At 48.3% G+C, this 21,384-nt stretch overlaps 1 protein-coding gene across 1 annotated transcript in view; it reads right to left on the bottom strand.

Moving 5' to 3' along the window:
* Window positions 1-20,070, bottom strand: part of NFE2L3 (NFE2 like bZIP transcription factor 3) — a 29,796-nt gene extending 9,726 nt beyond the window's left edge. Inside the window, 1 exon segment of the mRNA XM_028119303.2 lies at window positions 19,226-20,070. Within this exon segment, the coding sequence (XP_027975104.2) occupies window positions 19,226-19,804 (579 nt within the window). The 5' untranslated portion in view covers window positions 19,805-20,070.
* Window positions 20,071-21,384: the final 1,314 nt, after the last annotated feature.

Genomic DNA, 21,384 nt, shown 5'->3' with positions numbered 1-21,384 from the left:
CCATCAGCAACACTTCCCTTCCTTACTCCCTCCTCCTGGAAACAGGTTTTTTACCTGGCATCCAGGTACCTTCTCTATTATCCTTCCTCACCAACTACTCTTTGGATGATTCTTCAGCTAAGCCTCAGGCACAGCAGGCACTCTCCCACCTTTCAGCTTGTGTTTGCTGTTCCTTCTGCTTGTAGGGCTCTCTGTTCACATCCCCAGCCCCAGCCCCATGACTTTGAAGCTTAACATCTCTATTCAAATATTACCATCTTACTTTTATTATTAAAAAAAAAAAAGGCATCTCTCCCATCAATGTCCCTTGCTTTTTTTCATAGCATTTAGCACCAGCTGAATGTATTTGTCATCTATCCCGCTAGAATGCTAGTTTCTTGAGGGTAGAGGCTCTGTTTAGTTCCTGCATGCACACTGCCTACCCCAGAACCTGCCACATGGTAGACCCTTACTAGGCATACTTGTTGAATAGATGAACTCCCAGACACAGCATCTGAAGACTTTTGGTAGGGATTTACTTCCAGTGGGTGAGCTGCCTTTGTCTTGCTCTTTCCTGCAATTACAATTCTGATTCCTATCTAAATTTGGGGAAAGGAAGAAGTGACTGGTCATCAGTCTTTCAATGTCTATATTTTGCCAAGGCAAGGTTTCTTTTGTTAAGCCTCAAGATAATCAAATCCAAAATTCTGGAATCCTGAGGCAGCTAACTTTGTTTATAAATTTGCTGTCAGTGGGCACAGGAGCTTCTAAACTAAATTGATCTATTTTAGAGCCATGAAGCAAGGTACCTTTCATTAATGTGTAGTATGTGAGTTAATACAACATATGAACTTGCAAAAATGAGACTATGTTATATCATGTTACACAAACGAAACAGAGGGAACAGGTAGCTAATAACACAGGCCTGGATAAAGCCCATAAGGAAACCAAGCAAACTTTAGTCTGGGAAGCTTTTTTTTTTTTTTGGAGGGGAAAACTTTGAGAGTTTGGTAACGGCCTGCCTAAATGCTCTGGAAGAGGCCAACTGACTGTAGAGAAATTCTGTATGAGCACGACTTACTTTACAAGAAGCAGAAATTGGGTTAAATTGACAGAGACTTGGCACATAATGTGTGATCCTGGGTTAGATGCTGATCTAGGAGGAAAAAGTATTATATAGGACATTTCTGGGACAATATATAAAATGTGAATATGGATGGATTATGTAATAGTCTTAGATTTACGTTAGTTTCCTGATTTTGATAATTTTGATAAATATGCACTTAAGTATTTGGATATTGAGGGACAAAATGGCTTTAATTCACTCTTACATGTTTCCCAACAAAAAGAATTATGTATAGATGGATAGCTAGCTATAATTACAAAATAGAGAAGTCAGATGGGGCAAAATGCAAAACAGGTAACTATATATATATATATATATATATATTTTCTATATATATAACTCTCTCTATATATATAACTATATATAAAGGATATATACTATTCTTGCAACTTTTTTAAAGTTTGAAATTATATCTCACTAATGAGTTGCCCTAAAAATCTATACATGGCAAAATCACTTTAGTCAAAGCAATAGCAAAAGGTTGACCCAGAATTATTCTTCCATTAAATCTTCTGTTAATCTGTATTTTCTCCCCAAAGTGTACAGTAGTCCTATCAATTGCTTTATTATTTTCACCTCTTCTGACATTAAAATTTCAGATTTCATTTTCTTGCCTAATTGCTTTGGTTATGCTTTCAGAATAATATTCAATAATAATGGTGACACCGATTCAAAGAAAACACTACTGTTGTGTCTACTCTTGATACCTTACTACAACACTACTTCATTCGACACTAGATGTGTGTGTGTTTCCACACACCGAGCAATTCTGCAACACAGCTGGGCGTCCTATAACTTAATTCTGACGCTACCTACCTGAAGATTGCGTCAGATCCCACAGGTTAAGGGCTTAGTATCACAAGACTGCCCACTCACCTCCCTTCAGATGCCAAGTGCAAGTCCAGGTTGTCACCTGTGCTTCAGAACAACTGGCTATAAATTGGAAGTTCCAACGACCCCCTCCCTTGGGTTTAATTTGCTTGAGTGGCTCACAGATCTCAAGAAAAAAATCTTACTTACTAGGTGACTTTTATTATAGAAGACTTAACTCAGGAACAACCAGGTGCACAGAACAAGTTCCGTGCGAAGGGGCACAGAGGTTCCACACACAGGGCATGCCACTCTTGCAGTACCTCCACGTGTTCGCCAGCTTAGAAGGTCTCTGAACCCTACCCCTCAGGGTTTTTATGGAGGCTTCATCATGTAGGCATGACTGAATAAATCATCAACTCAATCTCCAGTTGCTCTTGTTTCCCCAGAGGTCTGAGAGGTAGGAGCTGAAAGTTCCAACCGTCTAATCATCTGGCTAATTCCCCTGGCACCCCACCTTTAGGGACTTTCCAAAAGTCACCTCATTAACATAAATCAAGAGTGGTTGCAAGGGGCTTGTTATAAATAACAAGACACTCCTTTTACCTTTATGGCTCTGGAGATATTTTAAGAACTGAAGACAAAAGACCAAATAGTATATAGCAAAAGATGCTCCCACTGCTCTTAACTTTTAGGAAACCAACAGTTTTGGGAGCTCTGGGCCAGAAAGGGGGATGACGACCGAATACACCTTTAAATCAGATAATCATACCTGACACATTCTCATCCTGCTCATGACCTTAATGGGAATGCTTTTAATGGTTCACCAATAAGGGTAACATATGGACTTTGATTTGAGAGTCAACAATTTTTTTAGTCACTCATTCAATTAATACATAGTGCCAAACACACTACACTAGATGCTGGGAATACAAGAGTGAAAAAATACATTCAGTTTGCCCCTTCAGAGTTTTCATTTAAAGGGAGGGAGCCAGAAATACAAGTGAACTAACAAAATAACTGCAAGCGATGGCAAGTGAAAGAGATCTCCTTTAGAGCATGGCCAGGGAAGGGCTCTCAGGAGAGGTGATATTTGAGCTGAGATCTGAAGAAACAGAGCTGTGTGAAGAAAGGAATGCACTGAAGGCACAGATAACCTCCAAACAGTTTACTCATGTGCCTGTTACCATATTTCCTTAGTTTCTTAATATTTACTTGTTTCCAATATTTCTAACTATTAAAACGTCTCATCCATACTTCTTTGCATATATGTGCAAGTAGAATAAATTTCTAAAATTTATGCTGGATCACCAGATAAGTGCATTTTTTATTTGATGGATTCTACCCAATAGCCCTCCAAAAATGTTTGTGGTAATTCAAATTCCTACCCACAGTGGATAAACGTGCTAATTTGATAGATGAAAATTGGTATCTCATTGTAATTTTACTTTCTCCTATTGAGTGAGGTTGAACATTTTTCACAAGCTTTAAAGCATTTGTATTTCCTTTTCTGTGAACTGTTTATAGCCTTTGCCCATTTTTTTTATTGGGGTGTTAGTCTTTTTCTTATTGTTAACAGCACAAGATCATTTTTACTCCCCTCCTCCCATCCTGTCTGTAGAAATTCAAGAGTAGAGGTGGGGACACCAGTGAGGGGGCTGCTGCAGTAAGTTAAGGGAGAGTAGAGGAGAATCTGGAAGAGAGTGGTGGTAATGGAAAGAGAAGTGGAAGAATCCATGTACTGTGGAGAAAGAATACACAGGGCTTGCTGACAGACAGGAAATGGGAGATAAAGTAAAGAGAAGAATGAAGGATGACTCCTAGATTTCTGGCTTGAATAACTTGGCAGACAGTTATGGAGAGAACAGGGGAAACAGTGAGTTCTTCCATTGTGGATATGTTAAATTTGAGATGTGAAAAGTCCAGTAGAAATGTCCATTACACTGGTGAGATGAGAATCTGGAATTCAGAGTGAATGTTTGAACTGGAGGTATAAACTGGGAACACATCAACAACAAAACCCCACAGGATTCCAGCAAGAGAGTACAAAGCAAAGGGAAGGGGCTCAGCAGGGGGTCCCAAGGAACCACAACATTCTGCGGTCAGGCAGAGGAGCCAGCCAAGACTCTGAAGAGGACAGGAAGTGAGGTACAGGGGGAAGCCAGAGGACAGCAATGTCTCAGAATCTGAGAGTGTTTCAAGAAGGATGGAGTGGTTGATGGTGTTGAATGCTGCTCAGAGGTTATACAAGGTAAGGACAGAAAAGTCCTCAGTTAAGCGTCTGCCTTCGGCTCAGGTCATGATCCCAGGGTTGGGATCAAGTCCCACATCAGGCTCAGTGGGGGAAGCCTGCTTCTCCCTCTCCCTCTGCTGCTCCCCCTGCTTGTGCTCTGTCAAATAAATAAAATCTGAAAGAAAAAGAAAGGAAAGAAAGGAAAGAAAGGAAAGGAAAGAAAAGAAAGAAAAAAAAAAAGAAAGTTAGTTGTTGGTGGCCTTCAAAAAATCAATTTAGGGTAGAAGCCAGTGATACTGTGTAGAAGAGTAAATGGGAGCTGACAAACTAGAAACAGCATACTGACAACTGTTCAGGAACGCTGGCTATGAAATGAATGAATACATGGGGCAGAGTAGTGTTTTGTTTTGAAGATGAGAGAAACTAGAGTACATTTGTAAGGGAATGATGTAGGAGAAAGGGTAACAGTAAAGCAAGGTCCTCCAGAAGGCAATAGAGGATGGACCCCACAGTACAGGGGGCAGGGCTGATGCAGAAACAAGTTAAAGCCTTTATTTCAAGATAAGGAGTAGGAAGTAGATGCAAGATTGTATCTGAGGATTTAGTAGTGGGAATACCTATCCTTAATTTTTAAGGGTATTTTTAAAAAAAGTAGAAGTGGATACTGAATATTAAAAGGATTTTAAAATATGTCCACAAATTATTTGACTCTTTTCTTCAAGACATAAAGCTTAATTCCCCTCCCCTTGCTGGGGGCTAAAAACCTAGTGAACTATTCCCAACAAGTCAGGTGGAAGTGATGGTTAGAGCCCTGGTTTCTTCCTGGCTCACTATCACTTGTTCTAGCAATAGCCATTGCTTGTGTTGTAAGATCAAGCTCTCTGCAGAAAGGCCTACTTGACAAAGAACTGAGGCTTCCTGCTAACAGTCAACACGGATCCATCTTGGAAGTGGATCCTCCAGCTTCATCGTGCCTTCAGATAAGCACAACCAACACCCTAGTTACAATCTCATGAATCCCTTAATGAGAACCACCCAGGCAAGCGGCTACAGAATTTCTAACCCACAGATGCTGTGGAATAATAAATCCTTGTATTAAGCCATTAAATTTGCAACAATTTGTCAACAATGGGTAAAATTAATATAAACAGTAAAAATGCTTTTTGCATCAAATTTTTGGTATGCCTTGCTAATATTTTATTTAGTATTCTGCATGAATAGGTGTAAGAGTGATTCTTAGATTTCTCTGATGTGTTTTTTTAGGATAATTGCTGTGCTGGTTTTGAAAAAAAAAAAAAAATTGGGAAACTTTATGTAACAGAACTCCCTACTGGAAAGTCTCAAAGATTTCTTCTTGAATTCTGCCCGCACCAGTGTGTATTTTTTAACTTTTTTTTTTTTAAGATTTTATTTATTCATTTGAGAGAGAGAGAATGAGAGATAGAGAGCATGAGAGGGAAGAGGGTCAGAGGGAGAAGCAGACTGCCTACTGAGCAAGAAGCCCGATGCGGGACTCGATCCCAGGACTCCGGGACCATGACATGAGCCGAAGGCAGTCGCCTAACCAACTGAGCCACCCAGGCGCCCTGTATTTTTTAACTTTTTAAAAAAATTATGCTGACGTTGTTTTCAACTTCTTTCATGGGGAGGTGCCTGGGTGGCTCAGTTGTTTAAGCGTCTGCCTTGGGTTCAGGTCATGATGCCAGGGTCCTGGGATTGAGTCCCAGGTCGAGTCTGCTTCTCCCTCTGCCTGCCCCTCCCTGCTGCTCATGCTTATGTTCTTTCTCTCGAATAAAAATCTTAAAACAAAACAAAGACCTTCTTTCATGGGGTATGCCAAAGAGCCCCCCAAAAAGGCTCAATGGTATTTGAATATATCCACTTCCTCATACCCTACCTACTCTGGATTTGTTTCTTAATATTTTGTTAATTAAAAGGTTAAAAATGCAGCTCATTAGGTGGCAATAATCTTGGAGCTCTCAATGTACCCATGAAGCAAGTGGTGACATGAAGACAGTAGATGCAGTGCTCTAGATTCAAGTTGGGGGACACAGAGTCTACATGTAAGAGGGTTTCTGAATACCCTTCAAGATGGAGGCATGAGGAGCTAGCTGAAGGAGACAAGGGAGGAAAGTCATGGTTGGAACAGGGATTTGAGCCGTGCTGCCTGCAGGTATTTCTTCCTCCTCTCCGGCCACAGAGAGAGGGAGGTAGGAGAGGCCGGTGGTGAGACATGGAGCGCTTCCCTTCAGTGGTGAGTACCTACCTAGGCTCTTGAGAGGGCCCTTGCCGGTTCTGACTCTCCAAAGGTCTATGAAAGTGGCTACAGAATTTATCCCCCAAACCAGGCCACTTCTGAAAAGGTAAGATGGTGCTATTAACAATTAAGCTGGACCACAGGCACAAACTAAGACTGTCCCACATGGTCACCCTGTCTATGAGGCCACAGGGGACAGAGGAGACTGGTGACCATCAAGAATCTTGATGGCAGGGCACCTGGGTGGCTCAGTCGGTTAAGCATCTGCCTTCAGCTCAGGTCATGATCCCAGGGGCCCGGGATCGAGCCCCACATCGGGCTCCCTGCTCAGTGGTTGTGCTCTCTCTGTCAAATAAATCTTAAAAAAAAAAAAAAAGAATCTTGATGGCAGATGGAATTTCACAGACGTGGGGAAGAGAGATGCTTCAACATGCACTGCCTTAGGTATTCAGTGTTTCCCTGGCTGGCTCTTCACTCATTCATTCAACTATCATTTATTGGCAGCTGCTGCAAAGCTAACAGAAACGGATCATGAGAAGAGACGAATGTGAAGAATTTTCCCTGGGTCAGTGTACCACACGTGGAGCTGTGTAACCCAGACTACCCTCAAGGAAGGACTGGTGGGCAGAGAGCCTCCAGCTGTGCCTTTAAGAAGGCCTCAACTGCTGACAGCCACTCCCCCTAAGGGCACACCCTTCCCTGGGCACCCACATCCCGTGACTGAGCAGGGAGGGTATGAAGGCCTGGCCATCTTGGCCCAAAGTGGGACAACTGTGATGAACCACATTAGCCCCAAAGCTCCTGGTTTCCTTAGCCTGCATCGAGCTAGACTTCTGCTTCTGTCCAATCCTGATTTCTTGTCCTCCCTTCCCTAGATGTAGTGCCCGTGGTTGCTCCCTTAGAATCATCCCGCACACCTAACGTGATCTCAGAGTTCCCCTCCCAGGGAACCCAATTTGTGACATCACAGTTAATAATTGTATCTTGGCGGGAAGAAAGGAGACCGGATCTCAAGGCAGGGAGGTGTAGAGGATGATATTATAACATTTCTATTTAGAAAGTACAAAAAGGCGTGTCGTATTTGTAGTATTAATTTGCACAGCCTTGAAAGCCCTATGGAGGGGCGCCTGGGTGGCTCAGCCCTTTAAGAGTCCGACTCTTGATTTCGCTCAGGTCATGATCTCAGGGCTGCAAGATCCGGTGCGGCTCCGTGCTCAGCATGGAGTCAGCTTGAGATTCTTTCTCTCCCTCTGCCTCTTCCCCTCCCCCTACCCCGACCCCCATGTGCTCGTTCTCTCTCAAAATAAATAAAATCTAAAAAAAAAAAAAAAAAGCCCTATGGAGGGCTCAGATCCAGAAATGGCTGAGTAAAAAGGCCCATCCTACTCTGATCAGCCGTATGGCCTTGGGCCACTCTGACCCTCTGTTTCCTTGTCTGTTGAAGTGAAAAGATATTTTCTAATTCACATTTTAAGGAATTAGTTGAGAGAAAGCACTTTATACATTTAAGATGTTATATTAATTACTACTCTTTCTACTCTGCAATTCTGAAGAGTTGCAATTAATGACTAACTGCTGGCCGCTCCATCAGAAATTCAAGAGAAAGCGATACAGGCCCTGGTACCAGGAATTCTTATCTTTGCTCACGTCTCCTCTGGTTTTTCTCCACCCGGTGACATGGAGCTGAGATACAGAGCATATGTGCTTTGCAAGTACTGTTGTATATACTGGAGATTTATGGGCCATGCTCTTAATTTAAAGAATGGGTCAGCCAAACCCGTCATTAAGTTACTTTTTATTTGTGTGTAGGTGATTTTTACTTTTGTGGGGTTGAGACTCAAAAAAAAAAAAAAAAAAGTTTCCATGCTCACCATAGGAAGCCGTCGTGAACTTGTGAGTTGCCGCCCTGAAGAATCACAGCTAAAAATCCAGTGACTTGGACTGAACTGGCACCTGCTGGAAAGGTCCTCCCCATCACAGCCCTCTCGGCTGGGAGGCGACTCATCTCTTCCTCTGCACGGGTCCAGACCATGCCATTTGGGCCCCTCAACTAAAACTTGGTCCTCCTGTCTCTCAAACACAGTGGCTACTGGATTTTCTCTTCTGACACTTATCCTATCCTATCTAAAACTACAATTATTTGGATCTTTTCCCTCCCGAGGGGCTGGAAACTTACGAAAAGCTGTCCTCCAGCTGTTATTCACCTCTGCCACCAACATGAAGGAGCAGACCTTGCACACAAGTTTTCTGAGTCAGTGGAGGCGGGGAGCAAAGCTGGGCTCTTCTCTTTCTGCTGACTCTCTGAAGCTCCTGATAACTGGCAACGTGATTCCCAAGTCTGTACTCACTATAATGTATTGGGACCTGAAGAGTGTGATGCAGAGCTTGACCCTGAAAAAAGTCTTTGTGGACAGTCCCAGCTGGCTTAACTGGGCCTTTCGCTTATGCTTCTGGGGGAGGAACAAGACTGAGGCCTCCTTTGACCTTTAGGGCTGGATGAACCTTTAAAGACAAAGAACAATGTGTTGCCTACGAGAAGCATGACATCAGAGGGAGAGGGGTAAAGGCCAAAGAATTGTGAGGCCTGTCTCTTGGCTGGAGGCAAGCTGGAGTCATCAGGTCTCCAGAGAAACAAGGAGCCAGATAAAGAGAGGCTGTGTCCTATTTGGCCCGGGGGGGTTTTAATAGCAGTTTATAATAATTATAGCTCCCATTCATTGAGCACTCGCTGGGGGCCAGGCACCCCATACATGATCTCCTTTAAGCGGCTCAGCATCCCTGTAAGATAGGTACTATTGTTACCTCCTGTGACAGAGGAGGAAGCGGAGGCCCAGAGAGGTTAAGCAACTTGGCCTAGGTCACACAGCTTTGAAGCGACAGAAGCAGGATTTGGCTGCAGGCCTCTGCAGCTGATGTGCCCGCAGAAGCTGTCCCCTGCCAAGCTCTGGGGCTCCGAGCAGGCTGGCTTCCAGCTGGGCTCACCAGGGGGAGGCAGAGGCTGGAGACCAGAGCATCTCTCCCCCTTGATCTTCCATGACTGCACCCTCCTCACCCTCCTCACTGGGCTCTGGTAACACTTTCAAGCCTCCCCGCCCCCACCCCGCCCAGTGGCGGGTCTCTGGGCGCTCTAACACCCCCATCTGCTCCTATAAAAAGTCATTCATTAAGTCCCTTCACAGGAGCCATCGAGGGGGAGATTCTGCTTCCCGCCAGGACCCTGCCTGCACCGCCACTGGCTCCGCGCTGGGACGGGCTGACCCCACTGGGGAAATGAAGCCCCTGGCGGCATGAGCATCACTTTCCCCGCACACACAGCTGGCTTCCAGCCGGGTGTGGATCTTGTCTGCGCCGTGAGTCCAACAGACCAACCGTGGGAAGGCTACTCCCGGAGCGTTCGGGGGAACTTGAATACTGACTGGAAATGTGGTGACATTGAAGAATTATAGCTGATTCTTTTTTAGGGGTGTTAATGGTTATCCTCTATTAGAAGAGTCCTTCTATTTTAGGGATATGTACGGAAATCCTTACAGAAGTTTTTCTGAGTCAACGAAGGTAGTGGGGAGCTTAAGACCAGGGCACAGCTGGGCTTTTCTCTTCTCTTTGCTAAGTCCCTGCAAAGAACTGGCACAGGAATCACAAGAAACGATGTCTGGGATTCGTTTCAAAATAAGGGGGTAGAGGAGCGCCTGGGTGGCTCAGTCATTGAGCGTCTGCCTTCGGCTCAGGTCATGGTCCCGGGGTCCTGGGATCAAGTCCCACGTCGGGCTCCCTGCTCAGTGGGGAGCCTGCTTCTCCCTCTCCCGCTCCCCCTGCTTGTGTTCCCTCTCCCACTCCCCCTGCTTCTCCCTCTCCCACTCCCCCTGCTTGTGTTCCCTCTCGCGCTGTGTCTCTCTCTGTCAAATAAGTAAATTAAAAAAATAAAAAAATAAGGGGGTAGGGTGGGGGCTGTTATGGACAGACCAAGACCGGCCATGAACTTCAACTGTTAAAGCTAGACAACAGCGCCTGGAGGTCCCATTTCCCGAGGCCCCATTCTCTCCACTTGGAACAGATCCTGGAGAATTTTCCGTCACAACACGTGCTAGAGTCTAACCTCCTGTATAAAGCCCCTGGAGGCGGGAGGAGGCAGCTGGACAGTTGGCAGGAATGCTCCACAGGGCTAACACCAAGTCATTCGATGTGACTGCCCACTAGAAGTATAGAAATAAGCAGTGTCTCTAAATAGGAGCCTCTGCACCTATGCCACAAGGGCATGAGCACCAACTCACAGGCTCTCACTTTAAAAGGTGCTGTTCCTCATGCCAAGTGGCCCCTCCGTGCAGGCTGAGGGGCTGGGGGAGTGCGGAGGTAGGCAGAAACGCAGTTACGATTCATTTATTTTCTGCTGGCTTACCCTGACAGGCAAGGCAGGCCAAGTGGGCCTCAAAACGCATGATGTTTTTGTATTTTCTTTACTATCGAACATTTCAAACACATAAAATAAGCAGAAAACAAGCTCTAGTAAACCCTCCGGGTATCCATCACCCAGTTTCAGCCACCATCAGCTTGCCGCCATGCTTCTATCATCAATAACCACCCCTTGTCCCGCAGAACTATTCCATCACGGTGTTTAGGCGGGATTTACACAGGCGGGGATGCACAAACCTTAGCTGTGCAATTTTGATCAATGGAGGCACCCACTTATCTCACATCTCTACTTGACACAGAACATTTTTACCTGCCTAGAAAGTTCTCTCCTATTCTGATTATTTCTACCTTGGTTTTGCCTGTTTTAGAACTTAAGCAAGAGCTTTGAACTGCCTTTCTGTGCAAAGCTACCGTTGACCCTTGAACACAGGTTTGAACTGTGCCAGGTCCACGTATATGTGGATTTCCTACAGTCCTGTACTGTATTTCCTCAAGCTTCCTTTACTGCAAGGACACAGAGTGTAGCGCGTGTAGCCTACAGAGTATGTGCCATCGACTCTTCCAGTTACCAGTAGGCTATTAGTGGTTAAGTTTTGGGGGAGTCAGAAGTTCTACATGGATTTTCACCTGTGTGTGGAGTCAGCACGCCTAACCCGACTGTTGAAGTTCTGCACTCATTATTAGTTTCTTGGCAAGCCAGTTCCCCATGCTCCAGCAGGGAACTAGACAGATGTGGCTTCAGCTTGGAAACACCTGGTAAACCAGACCACTAGCTCTGGCCCTGCTGCCCAGGCCTTTAGCTGTTCTGGGCCTTAAATTCACAGAAGGGCAGGCTTTCAGCCAGATAGGCCCCCGTTCCATGCAGGGGTTGTGGAATACTGGGGGCCCCAGGAGAGAAGCACTATGGCTGAGGGCAGGTTTGGGCTGGTGCAAGGATCACTGGGAGGTCAGGTAAACTGCAGACTCCCAGGCCCCACCTGAGAGGCTCTAGTTCAGCCCGTCTGGGGTGGGCCCCCAAATCTGCATTTTAACAGGCAACTCAGTAACTGATGCATTCACTGGATCACCCTTGCAGAAACTCAGCTCTTTTATTTTTTTTAAGATTTAATTTTTTTGAGAGAGAAAGCGAGCAAGAGAACACAAGCGGGGGGGCGGGGGCAGCGGCAGGCAGAGGGAGAAGCAGACTCTCCGCTAAGCAGGGAGCCCAATGTGGGGCTCAATCCCAGGCCCCCTGAGATCATGACCTGAGCCAAAGGCAGACGTTTAACTGGCTGAGCCACCCAGGCACCCCAAGAAACTCAGCTCTTAAGAAAGGCTACGAAAGGGGCGCCTCACTGGCTCAGTCCTGAGAGCATGCAACTCTTAATCTCAGTGTTGTGAGTTCAAGCCCCAGCCTAGGTGTAGAGCCTACCTTAAAAAAAAAAAGGGGGGGGTTCTTCCTTTAGATGAGCCTTCAGGTTCAGGGTCTGCCTCCTCAACAATTTCAAGGCCTCCTTTACATAACAGCTCTTCAAATATTTGAGTTGCCCATCGTGTTCTTCCCTCAGTGTGATCTCAGCATGGGACATCCCCAATGCACTCAACCATTTCCAGCATGATTTCCCCCTCACGGAGAGAAGGGTTCCTCTTTCTACACCAAAGCAGGTTCCCAGCATGACCTAGCAGTCTGATACTGTCCTCCAGAGGACAGTGGTTCCCTGGAGATTCGACCCCCAGCTCTGAGGCAATCAGAGCAAATTCTGTTACACATCTAGTAACATGCCGGGACCTGTACCAGCCCTCTGACAGACGGCGTGATGTAATCCTCCTAAGAACTCTCCCAGACACAGGTTAATATTCTCCTACAATTCGGAAACCAAGGCTCACAGAGGCTGTCCGGAAGAGATGGAGCTGGGGCGGTGTGAGGGTTGGTTCTGTGTGTCCAAGTGGCTAGGCTGCTGCTCTTGGTTGTGCAATTAAATACTCACCCAGGTGTCGCTGCCAGGATGGTATTCGGGACATGGGGTTAACAGCTAGTCAACCAAGTTCCCAATCAAGTGACTTTCAGGAAGAGACAATCTTGGTAATCTGAGTGAGCCCCATCCAACCAGTGGAAGGACCTTAAGAGCAAAACAGAGGTTTCACTGAGGAAGAAATTCTGCCTCAAGCCTGTGGCATCAGCGCCCGTCCAGAGTTTCCAGCTACCCTAGAGTTTGGACCTGCCAGCCTCCAAGATCACATCGGCCAGTTGAAATTAATCTCTGAAATAGATAGAGGCACGTACATGTACACATACACACGCATACTGATTATACTGGTTCTGCTCTCTGATGCCGATGGGAACCCAGTTCTTTCCAACCTCAAAAAGCTATGCTTCACCTCTATGCACTGTCCAGACTCTGCCAACCACTATCGGCAACTGAACCAGAACCGACCCAGGGGTGTGCCTGAGCCGCAGCCAGCTTCGGCTACCCAGAAGCATATTTGAAAATTCACACAGATCCTTAACAACTAGATTCTGAGAAAAACTTTTTTGTATCAAAAGGCTGCCACAGATGGGAGAAGTGTGTCTTCACAAGTTTGCACAGTTTTGTAGTGGGTGGGAGGCTTGTTCTATTCTGGGTAAGGTCACTAACTTGCTATATAACTTTAGGCAATCCTAAGTTTCACCACCTGATTCATTCCAATGCCAACCTGAAAGCTTTCCATGGCCTCCATCCACTCAAATTGGCATTAAATGCTCAGACAGCCTATCAGGATTTCAGATCTGACCTACTTTCTAGTTGGGACTCTACCCTGAATGACCCAAGACACACTCAAGCTCACGGGATCCTGGAAGTTCTGCAAGGCCGATGCGGGGGACAGATGAGGAGTGCTCAGCTGAGGCCAGCTGGGCGGGCGTCTGCTCTTAACCCTGTCTCTGCTGCTACCCTCCAGGTTAGAATGAAGACCCAGTTTCCATGTTCAAGACACTGCGGTTCCAAGTAGAGCGTGCCAAGGCCCATAGATGAAATAGTACATGGTGTGACAGGGCTTGACAGGACTCGAAGGAAAGAACGGGAAATGCTTGTAGATGAGGTGGTGATAGTTGAGATGAGTCTGAGAATTTAACAATAAAAAACTTGGAAGGAATGAAAGGATGCCATTCTGGGCACAGGTTAACAGAGAGTTAGGCGTGGGAAAGCATGGGGCTGTGTGGGGAAAAGGAAGGGAGAAAGTCTGAGGTGGAAAGTAGGCCACGGGTAGTGGGGGATGAGCTCAGCTAGGGCAGCTGGGGAGTTAGGTCACACAAGCCAAATGCGGAGCCTCGAATGACAAAATGTCAAATTGGTAGGTAGGTAATGAGCTGGTGGAGGCTCCCCAGATGAAAGTGAAGAGACGAACGTGAGCTTTGGAAACCTGTGCTCGGCAAGAGAATGAACAGGAATAAATCAGGGAAGGGGCATTACAGCCCCAGCTGAATTAACAGCAGTCGCTGACGTTACTGAGGGCTTACTATGTACCAACCTGCTAACCTGTATGATCACCTTTAATCCTCACAACGACTCCGTTAAGGTACTCTTACAGATAAGGGAACCAAGGCACAGACAGGTTAAGAAGTGTGCCCCAGATCATACGACCAGTCACCAGTGGAGCCGAGATCTGCAGCTACCCCAGTTGGTCTGACCCCAGCGCCAAGCACACTTGACCACTAGCCCGGCCTGCCCTGGAGTTGGGGCCTGGACCCTGCACTCTGACTTCTGAGCTGAGAAGCAGGGGAAAATGGAGAGTAGCCAAATGATTAAAACGACAGTGCAGAGGGGAGATTTCTGTAAACCACAAACTGAGATGAAGGACTGACTGCAAAAAGTTGGAAGTAAGGTTCCTTGGGGTTAGCTGCACATGAAGTCAGCAAAAAACCAACCAACCAACCAACCAACCAACCAACCCAGGTTTGCTCATGAACATACACCAAATCCTACACTTAGCCCAGCTGCTTCCAGAAATTGTTGCAGCCTACTTGCTAAGCAAGCTAAACAGGGGCATGAGTCGCCAGGAAAAGGGGCATGAGGACTTGTGTCCCTCGAAATCCGCATGTTGAAGCCATAACCCTCAGTAACCTAAGAATGTGATTTTATTTGGAAACTGGGTCACTGCAGATGTAATTAAGATGAGCAGGGTGAGCCCTAATCCAGTATGACTGGTGTCCTTATAAAAGGGGAAATTTGGATACAAATGAGCACATAGGGAGAATGTCTTGTGAAGATGAAGGCAGAGACTGGGGTGACTCAGTGGAAACCAAGGGTCGCCTCTTGATCTTGGGGCTGTGAGTTCAAGCCCCAGGTTGGGTGTGGAGATTCCTTAAAACTAAAATGGGAGGGAGTGAGGGAAGGACCAAGGGTTACCAAAGATTGCCAGCAAACTACCAGAAGTTAGGAGAGAGGCCTGGAACAGCTTCCCTCTCAGCCTCAGAAGGAACCAAGCCCTGATTCCCAACTTTTCACCTCCAGAACTGGGAGACAGTAAATTTCTGTTCGAGCCACCCAGTTGGTGGCATTTTATTACTGCTGCCCTAGGACACTAGTAAGTGATGCATGCCATCCCTCCCCACAAGACCACAGGTGAATTTTTATCGAGTCCTTAAGTAAGCAAAGAGCCTCCTCTGAAACTTCGTTCTACTGAGTTGTACGAATGTCTAAGACTATCTCTGTACCACAGTTGTGAGTTAAAAACAAACAAGTGTTTGAAATTTCATCTATCTCCAATTGCCCAGGCACCGGGGATTAACTTTGCTTTTGAAATGAAAAACAAATTTTAACAATCAAGGAGCTCTTCCTCTTCCTTTACTCTTAGAAGCCAGTCCTGATTGTATCAGATTCTTCCTGTGACCGGAAGAAACCCGGTCCATCCCACGAGGTCCCACGGGACCCCTCACCCATCACCGGGTCCTGGTTCTGGGGCTTGAAACCATTATCGAGATGACTACAAGCCTCTCAGCTTCAAAGTGGAGACAGTGCTCTAAAACACTGGTGCTGGCTACAGGCAGTCACCCACCTTCAAATATGCTCACACAGTCAAATCTGCAAAAACTGTTCAAGTCCTCATTTAACCCGCGCCTTACTCTGAAAACACAGGCGCCATCGGTTGTGAGTGAATGGCTGTGGTTTTCAAGGGAAGCAGGTCTGCCCCGGGGAATTCCGGATTCTGTTTTCAGATAATGATTGGCCCCACTAAGAAATGAAACCAAAGCAGTACCTCTTTTGATACCTGGAAAACCCCACTCCAAAACATTTTTGCAAATGTACAAAAATTATGGAAAATTATCCTCTACAACCAGAATCTCCAACAACTCAAATATAAGCCACCGTAATTATCTATTTAAAAAACAAACACCACAAACCTCTGATGTTCCTGGAGGACAAAGCACTCCCTCTTTTCGAAGTTAACAGCAGCTAACTTTTATTAAGTGCTTCGAGGCGTGACCGGCACATTTCTAAGCCTCTGACGTGGAATGAATGAATTCTCAACCCTATGTGGGGGGCACCCTTGATGATTCCCATTGTGCAGGTGAGGAAACTGAAGCAGAGACAGGTGAAGAAACTGGCCCAAGGTCACAGAGCTGTAAGCAGCAGAGCTGGGATTCAAAACCAGGCGGTCTGGCCGCAACACACCACACCCCCTTAGCAAGCAAACAACTGGGGCGGACTCATAAAGGAGAAAAGCGAATGGAGGGAGTGGGGGCAGGTCAAGGAGGGTGGCTTGAGAACAGAGGCAAAGGAACAGCAATTACATTCCAGGCACTGGGCTGGCGCTTCACGCAGGCTTTGCCCATTTAATTCGCACAAACCGTGAAATAAGCAGCACTCTCCCACCTGACATTACTAAGTGATGGACCTAAACCCAGGTCTGCTGACGGCAAATCCCAGTGCCGTTTTCCCCCCAAGTCAACGTTTCAGATTGTAAGCTCGGTATTACGGATGGTACAATCTGCTTTTTTAAAAGTCAATCCAGGGCGCCTGGGTGGCTCAGTTGGTTAAGCGACTGCCTTCGGCTCAGGTCATGATCCTGGAGTCCCGGGATCGAGTCCCACATCGGGCTCGCTGCTCAGCAGGGAGTCTGCTTCTTCCTCTGACCCTCTTCCCTCTCGTGCTCTCTATCTCTCATTCTCTCTCCCTCAAATAAATAAAATCTTAAAAAAAATAAAAGTCAATCCAGCATTGGAGAGCAGTGGTGCTGAGGTCAGGAGTGGGGGTGCGGGCATCACCCCACGCCAGCTGCACGCTGTGTCGGAGAACCTGGGTACAGCACAGGGGCTTAATGTGCTAGCACAGGAGTCAGGAAGCTCAGGTTCTGTCTGGTTGCACTTCTGACACCAATTAACTGTGTGGCTTTAGCCAAGTGCCCTAACTTCGCTGGGCCTCTATTTTGCTTTAGTACAAATTGGATAGACGGATGCCCCACCTGCCTACCTCTCTCAAGTTGATGTAAAAAAAAAAAAGTATTACCAAATAGATACAAACTTACAACCAGATAAAAGCTCCTTATGCTTTTTTGTTTGTTTTTTAAAAGGTGTTACCAACAAAGGTGAACTGGCTGTGAAAACTCTAAGGTGTTCCACAGCGGATCATCGCCGGAACGAAACTACCCAGGGCACCCTAGCAGCTATCACGGTCCAGCAGGCCCACACATGCCAGCTGGGGAAGGCTACACCAGGAGACTGACCCCGTATGAACTTCATCCTCCCCCCAGGCAAGCGGGGCTCAACCCTCCATGGAGGTGTGGCCGGTCCTTGGCCCCCAGAGTTTCCCCCAAAGCAGGTTTGCCAGGCCAAATAGGTAATGCCGAGAAGGGGAAAGAAGTCCTCCCAGAGCGAACAGCTACACCTCCCTCCAGGCCCTGGTATGCTCTGCAAGGTGGGTGGCATCCAGCGGAGGAGGGGAGGGTGCCATCTGCCACAGCACGGTGCATTGGGTTTCACACACACATACCCCGGTTCCAGGATCTGAAAAGGTCGTAGTGCAGCACGCACCATTCCTTAGGAAGCAGGAGATTCAGGTGAAGGTCGGGACTGGTTAAATGAGGGGGAAGAACCTTCCATTTTTGTTTTGGACAGAAGCCCACCGAGACTCTCGGTAACCCCCACCCCATTAGTTCCGGCCTCAGGAAGAGGAAGGGATCAGATCTGCATAACAGTGAATCACAAGCACTTCGGCACAATGACCCCTCTGGGAGAGGGTGGAGAAGCTCGTCTGGCAACTGCCTACACAAACAGGGCAATTCTGAAGAGCAGCAAACAAACCTGTCTAGCCCCAGTTCCCGTTTTGCATAAGATTGCACCCCACAAAAACATCCAAGGAACACCTGTTGATCGATACCGACTGCTAATACTATGGTTTGGGCCAAGATACTAAAAAGGTCCCTTTGAAGGAACTCTGGGTAAGGCATTTTTGTAAAAATTGGTAATAAGTGTCTTTAGACTCCAAGAGCCAACGGGAGCATCACACAGATACTCCATCAGTCAATCTCAGTGAACTTTGCTTCAAAAGGATGTTAAACCGAAGGATATGAAACCATAAACCAGAGGGCACTTGTTAAGTCACTAGGTGACTGTCAGGGTACCTGCTTTCTTTATGCTCATGAGAAGTTACACATGGGGCACCTGGGGTTAATACAGTCGGTTAAATGACTGACTTCAGCTCAGGTCATGGTCTGGGGGTCCTGGGATCGGCTGGGTGGGGCTCCCTGCTCAGCGGGGCCTCTGCTTGTCTCTCTCCCTCTCCCCCTCCTTCCCGCTCCTGCTTTCTCCCTCTCTCTCTCAAATAAATAAAACCTTAAAAAACAAACAAAAAAAGTTACACATGTTCCAGAGGGAGGAGGAGGGTCGTTAGGCGCCGGGGCTGGTTAGGTCACAGCAGGACCGTCTGCCAATTGGCCTGGAACTGAACACTGGCCACGGCTCCTTCATCCAGGGTAAGCAGCAAAAACGAACTGTAACTCGGTTGAAATCTGGGCAGGGGCCATCACGTTAGACTGGGGAGCATGGGTTAAGAGAAAGGCGTCCTCCCCGTGGCCAAGGCCTCTTTTGGATCCTCTGGTTCCAGAAAAAGACATCTCCGTGTCACGAGGTACAGAACGAAGACCGTAGGAAAGAAAACTACCAGCATCCCTTCTCCCCTCCGCAGCCCCGAACTACTCTTGACGGCCATCAAACACAGTCAAGGTATCCTCTACAACCGAACGGATGATCTCACCTACTTCTTTCTCAAACACCTAAAAGCCATAGCAACCGCACTAACAGCTTCCGTTTAGATTCACAAAAAGGGGGAGGCAAGCGTGGTCCCGAAACTGCAACCACCAGGGGCCGAGGGTGGAAGCAGAGCGGGTGTGGTCCGTCACAAGCCTGCAGGGCTCCTGGCCAGCTCCCCCAGCGCTCGCGTCCCCGCTCTCCTGTTACCTGGTTCGCGTGGCCGCCGGCGTCCAGCACCTGAGCCGTCGGTTCTGCCGGTGCCTTCTCCTCTTCCCCGGCTGCCAAGGGGCTACTTGCAGCCGCTCGGGGGTCCCCGCCATCCCCCGGCGCAGCCTGGCTGCTGTCGTCCACACTGGCGCCGACTCCTCCAGCGGAGGAGGCGGCGGCGGCGGCGCCGAGCAGCCCGTGGGCCCCGTCGGCTTCCCCGGCCGCCACGCTGTGCACGAGCCACGCATCCACTCGGGTGCGGGGAATGAAGGGGACCCCCAGCGCGCGAACCTCCCGAAGCAGCCGGCCCTCGGGCTCCGCCTCGGGGTCCGGCTCGCGGCCTTTGGGGTGCAGCTGGTCCGCGCGCCCCCACCCTCCCGAGGCCGGGAAGGGGCTGAGCGCGTAGGCGGAGCTCGTCGGGCCACCAGCGAGCAGGAGCTCATCCCAGAGCAGGGTGGGCGGCGGGAGCAGCAGGTAGAGGTCCAGGTCCACGTCCAGGCGGAGCCCCGCCAAGCTCAGCAGGATGGTGAGGTGCAGGAGGCCGCCGCCGTCCGACCACCAAGGCTTCAGGTACTTCATCTCGCGCCGCGCGCCCGGGACGCCCCTGCCGGCGCCCGCGGGTCCCTGCCCTCCTGCCGCCGCTTTGGCACGTGCGGGCCCCGCGCGCCGCGGGCACCTGCCCGGAAGAGACAGAAGCGAAACAATGGACCCGGGCGCGCAGCGGCCGTCGCGGGCTCTCGGGGCCGGACACAAAGGCGCTCCCACGGCAGCCGGCGCGGCGTCTGAGGGTGGTCAGGAGAGGCGGAAGAGGAGCCACCTGCAAGTAGTGTCAGCCCGCCCGGCCACCCTGCAGCCTAGCGCCTGACCAGGCCCCGCCCCCAGCTACGCCCCGCCCCGAGCCGCGGGCGCCGCCGCCGGGGACACGCCCACAGCCGCCCCGGGCTCGGCGGCCGTGGGAGGAGCCCGCAGGGGGCGGGGCTCCCCGGCTCAAAAGCTCTTCATTCGGGCGAAACGCAAAGCTTTCTGGGACCAGGGGGTTGTTTTGGGCCCGAGGTAGTCCCGATTCAGTTCTCGTGGGCTGGGCGACTGTAGGTGAATGTGCGGGGTGAGGTCAGGAGTAAAGGTGGGTGGGAAGGGACAGGATGTGTAGACTGGGGGAAAAGTAGAGGCACTGGGCTTGCATGCAAAGGGCTACCACCAAGTGAGAACACTGGCTGGCACAGTGAGTTCGGGAGTCCGACCCTTGATTTCATATCCCAGCCCCACTATCAGCCAGTCGTATGACCTTGAGTAAGTTGCTTAACTTCTCTGTACCTCAGTTCTCTTATCTGTAAAATGGGGATAATAGTGCCTGTCCAATAGGGATGTGGTTAAGTCAGACGAAATATTCTATGTAAAGTCCAGAGTTTGACATATAGATTCCACAGCTGCTGTTGAGATCAAACAACACTCCACCTAAACCCCTGTTCCTCCTCACACACCCCACACCTCAGCCCTCCAGGTCCTGCGCTCCAACATCACAACCCCTCACTGTTCCCTGGACACTCCCTGCACACTGCCAGGCCTTCCCTTCTGGTCTCCTTTGCTTGTTAAGTAATCGTTAAGAGCACCAGCTCTAGAATTACCCTGTTTGAGTTCAGATCCTCCACTCCACCTCTTACTACCCTGGACCTTGGACAAATTGTCTGTGCCTCAGTTTCCTCACTGTAAAGTGGGACTGATAATAGCACGTCCCTAGCACACCTGTTGTGAACCCCAAATGAGATGCATCTAAACCACCAACCACAGCACTTGGTATAGGAAGTGTTTTTTGAATGTTACCCATTATTTATGTTACCCATCCTCCAAGGCTTAACCCCAAAGATATATCCTCTGAGTTTTCACCATTTGGAATTAATCTCTTCCCCGATCTGTTCTCCCACAGTGCTTTCTCCATATGCCAACATTACAACACTTGGCACATTCCACTTTGTTTTGTAGTTGAGGATTGATTTCATTTGCCCATTGTAAATTCTTGAGGGGGGAAAAAAACCTGTTTGGCTCACTTCTGTGCCTACATGGTACTCAGTACTGGGCCTTGCAAATGTAGCTTTTACTATAACTCTCACTCCCTTCCTCGGATGGGGGACAGAGAAGGAGGAGATGACCAACTGAGGGTT

Source organism: Eumetopias jubatus, unplaced genomic scaffold (assembly GCF_037043125.1).
Source record: "Eumetopias jubatus isolate StellerSeaLion01/CBP00866 unplaced genomic scaffold, mEumJub1_p1.0 scaffold_14, whole genome shotgun sequence".
Lineage (NCBI taxonomy): Eukaryota > Metazoa > Chordata > Mammalia > Carnivora > Otariidae > Eumetopias > Eumetopias jubatus.
Note: the sequence above shows the minus strand (reverse complement) of the source record. Positions and strands in the feature narration are given on the sequence as shown.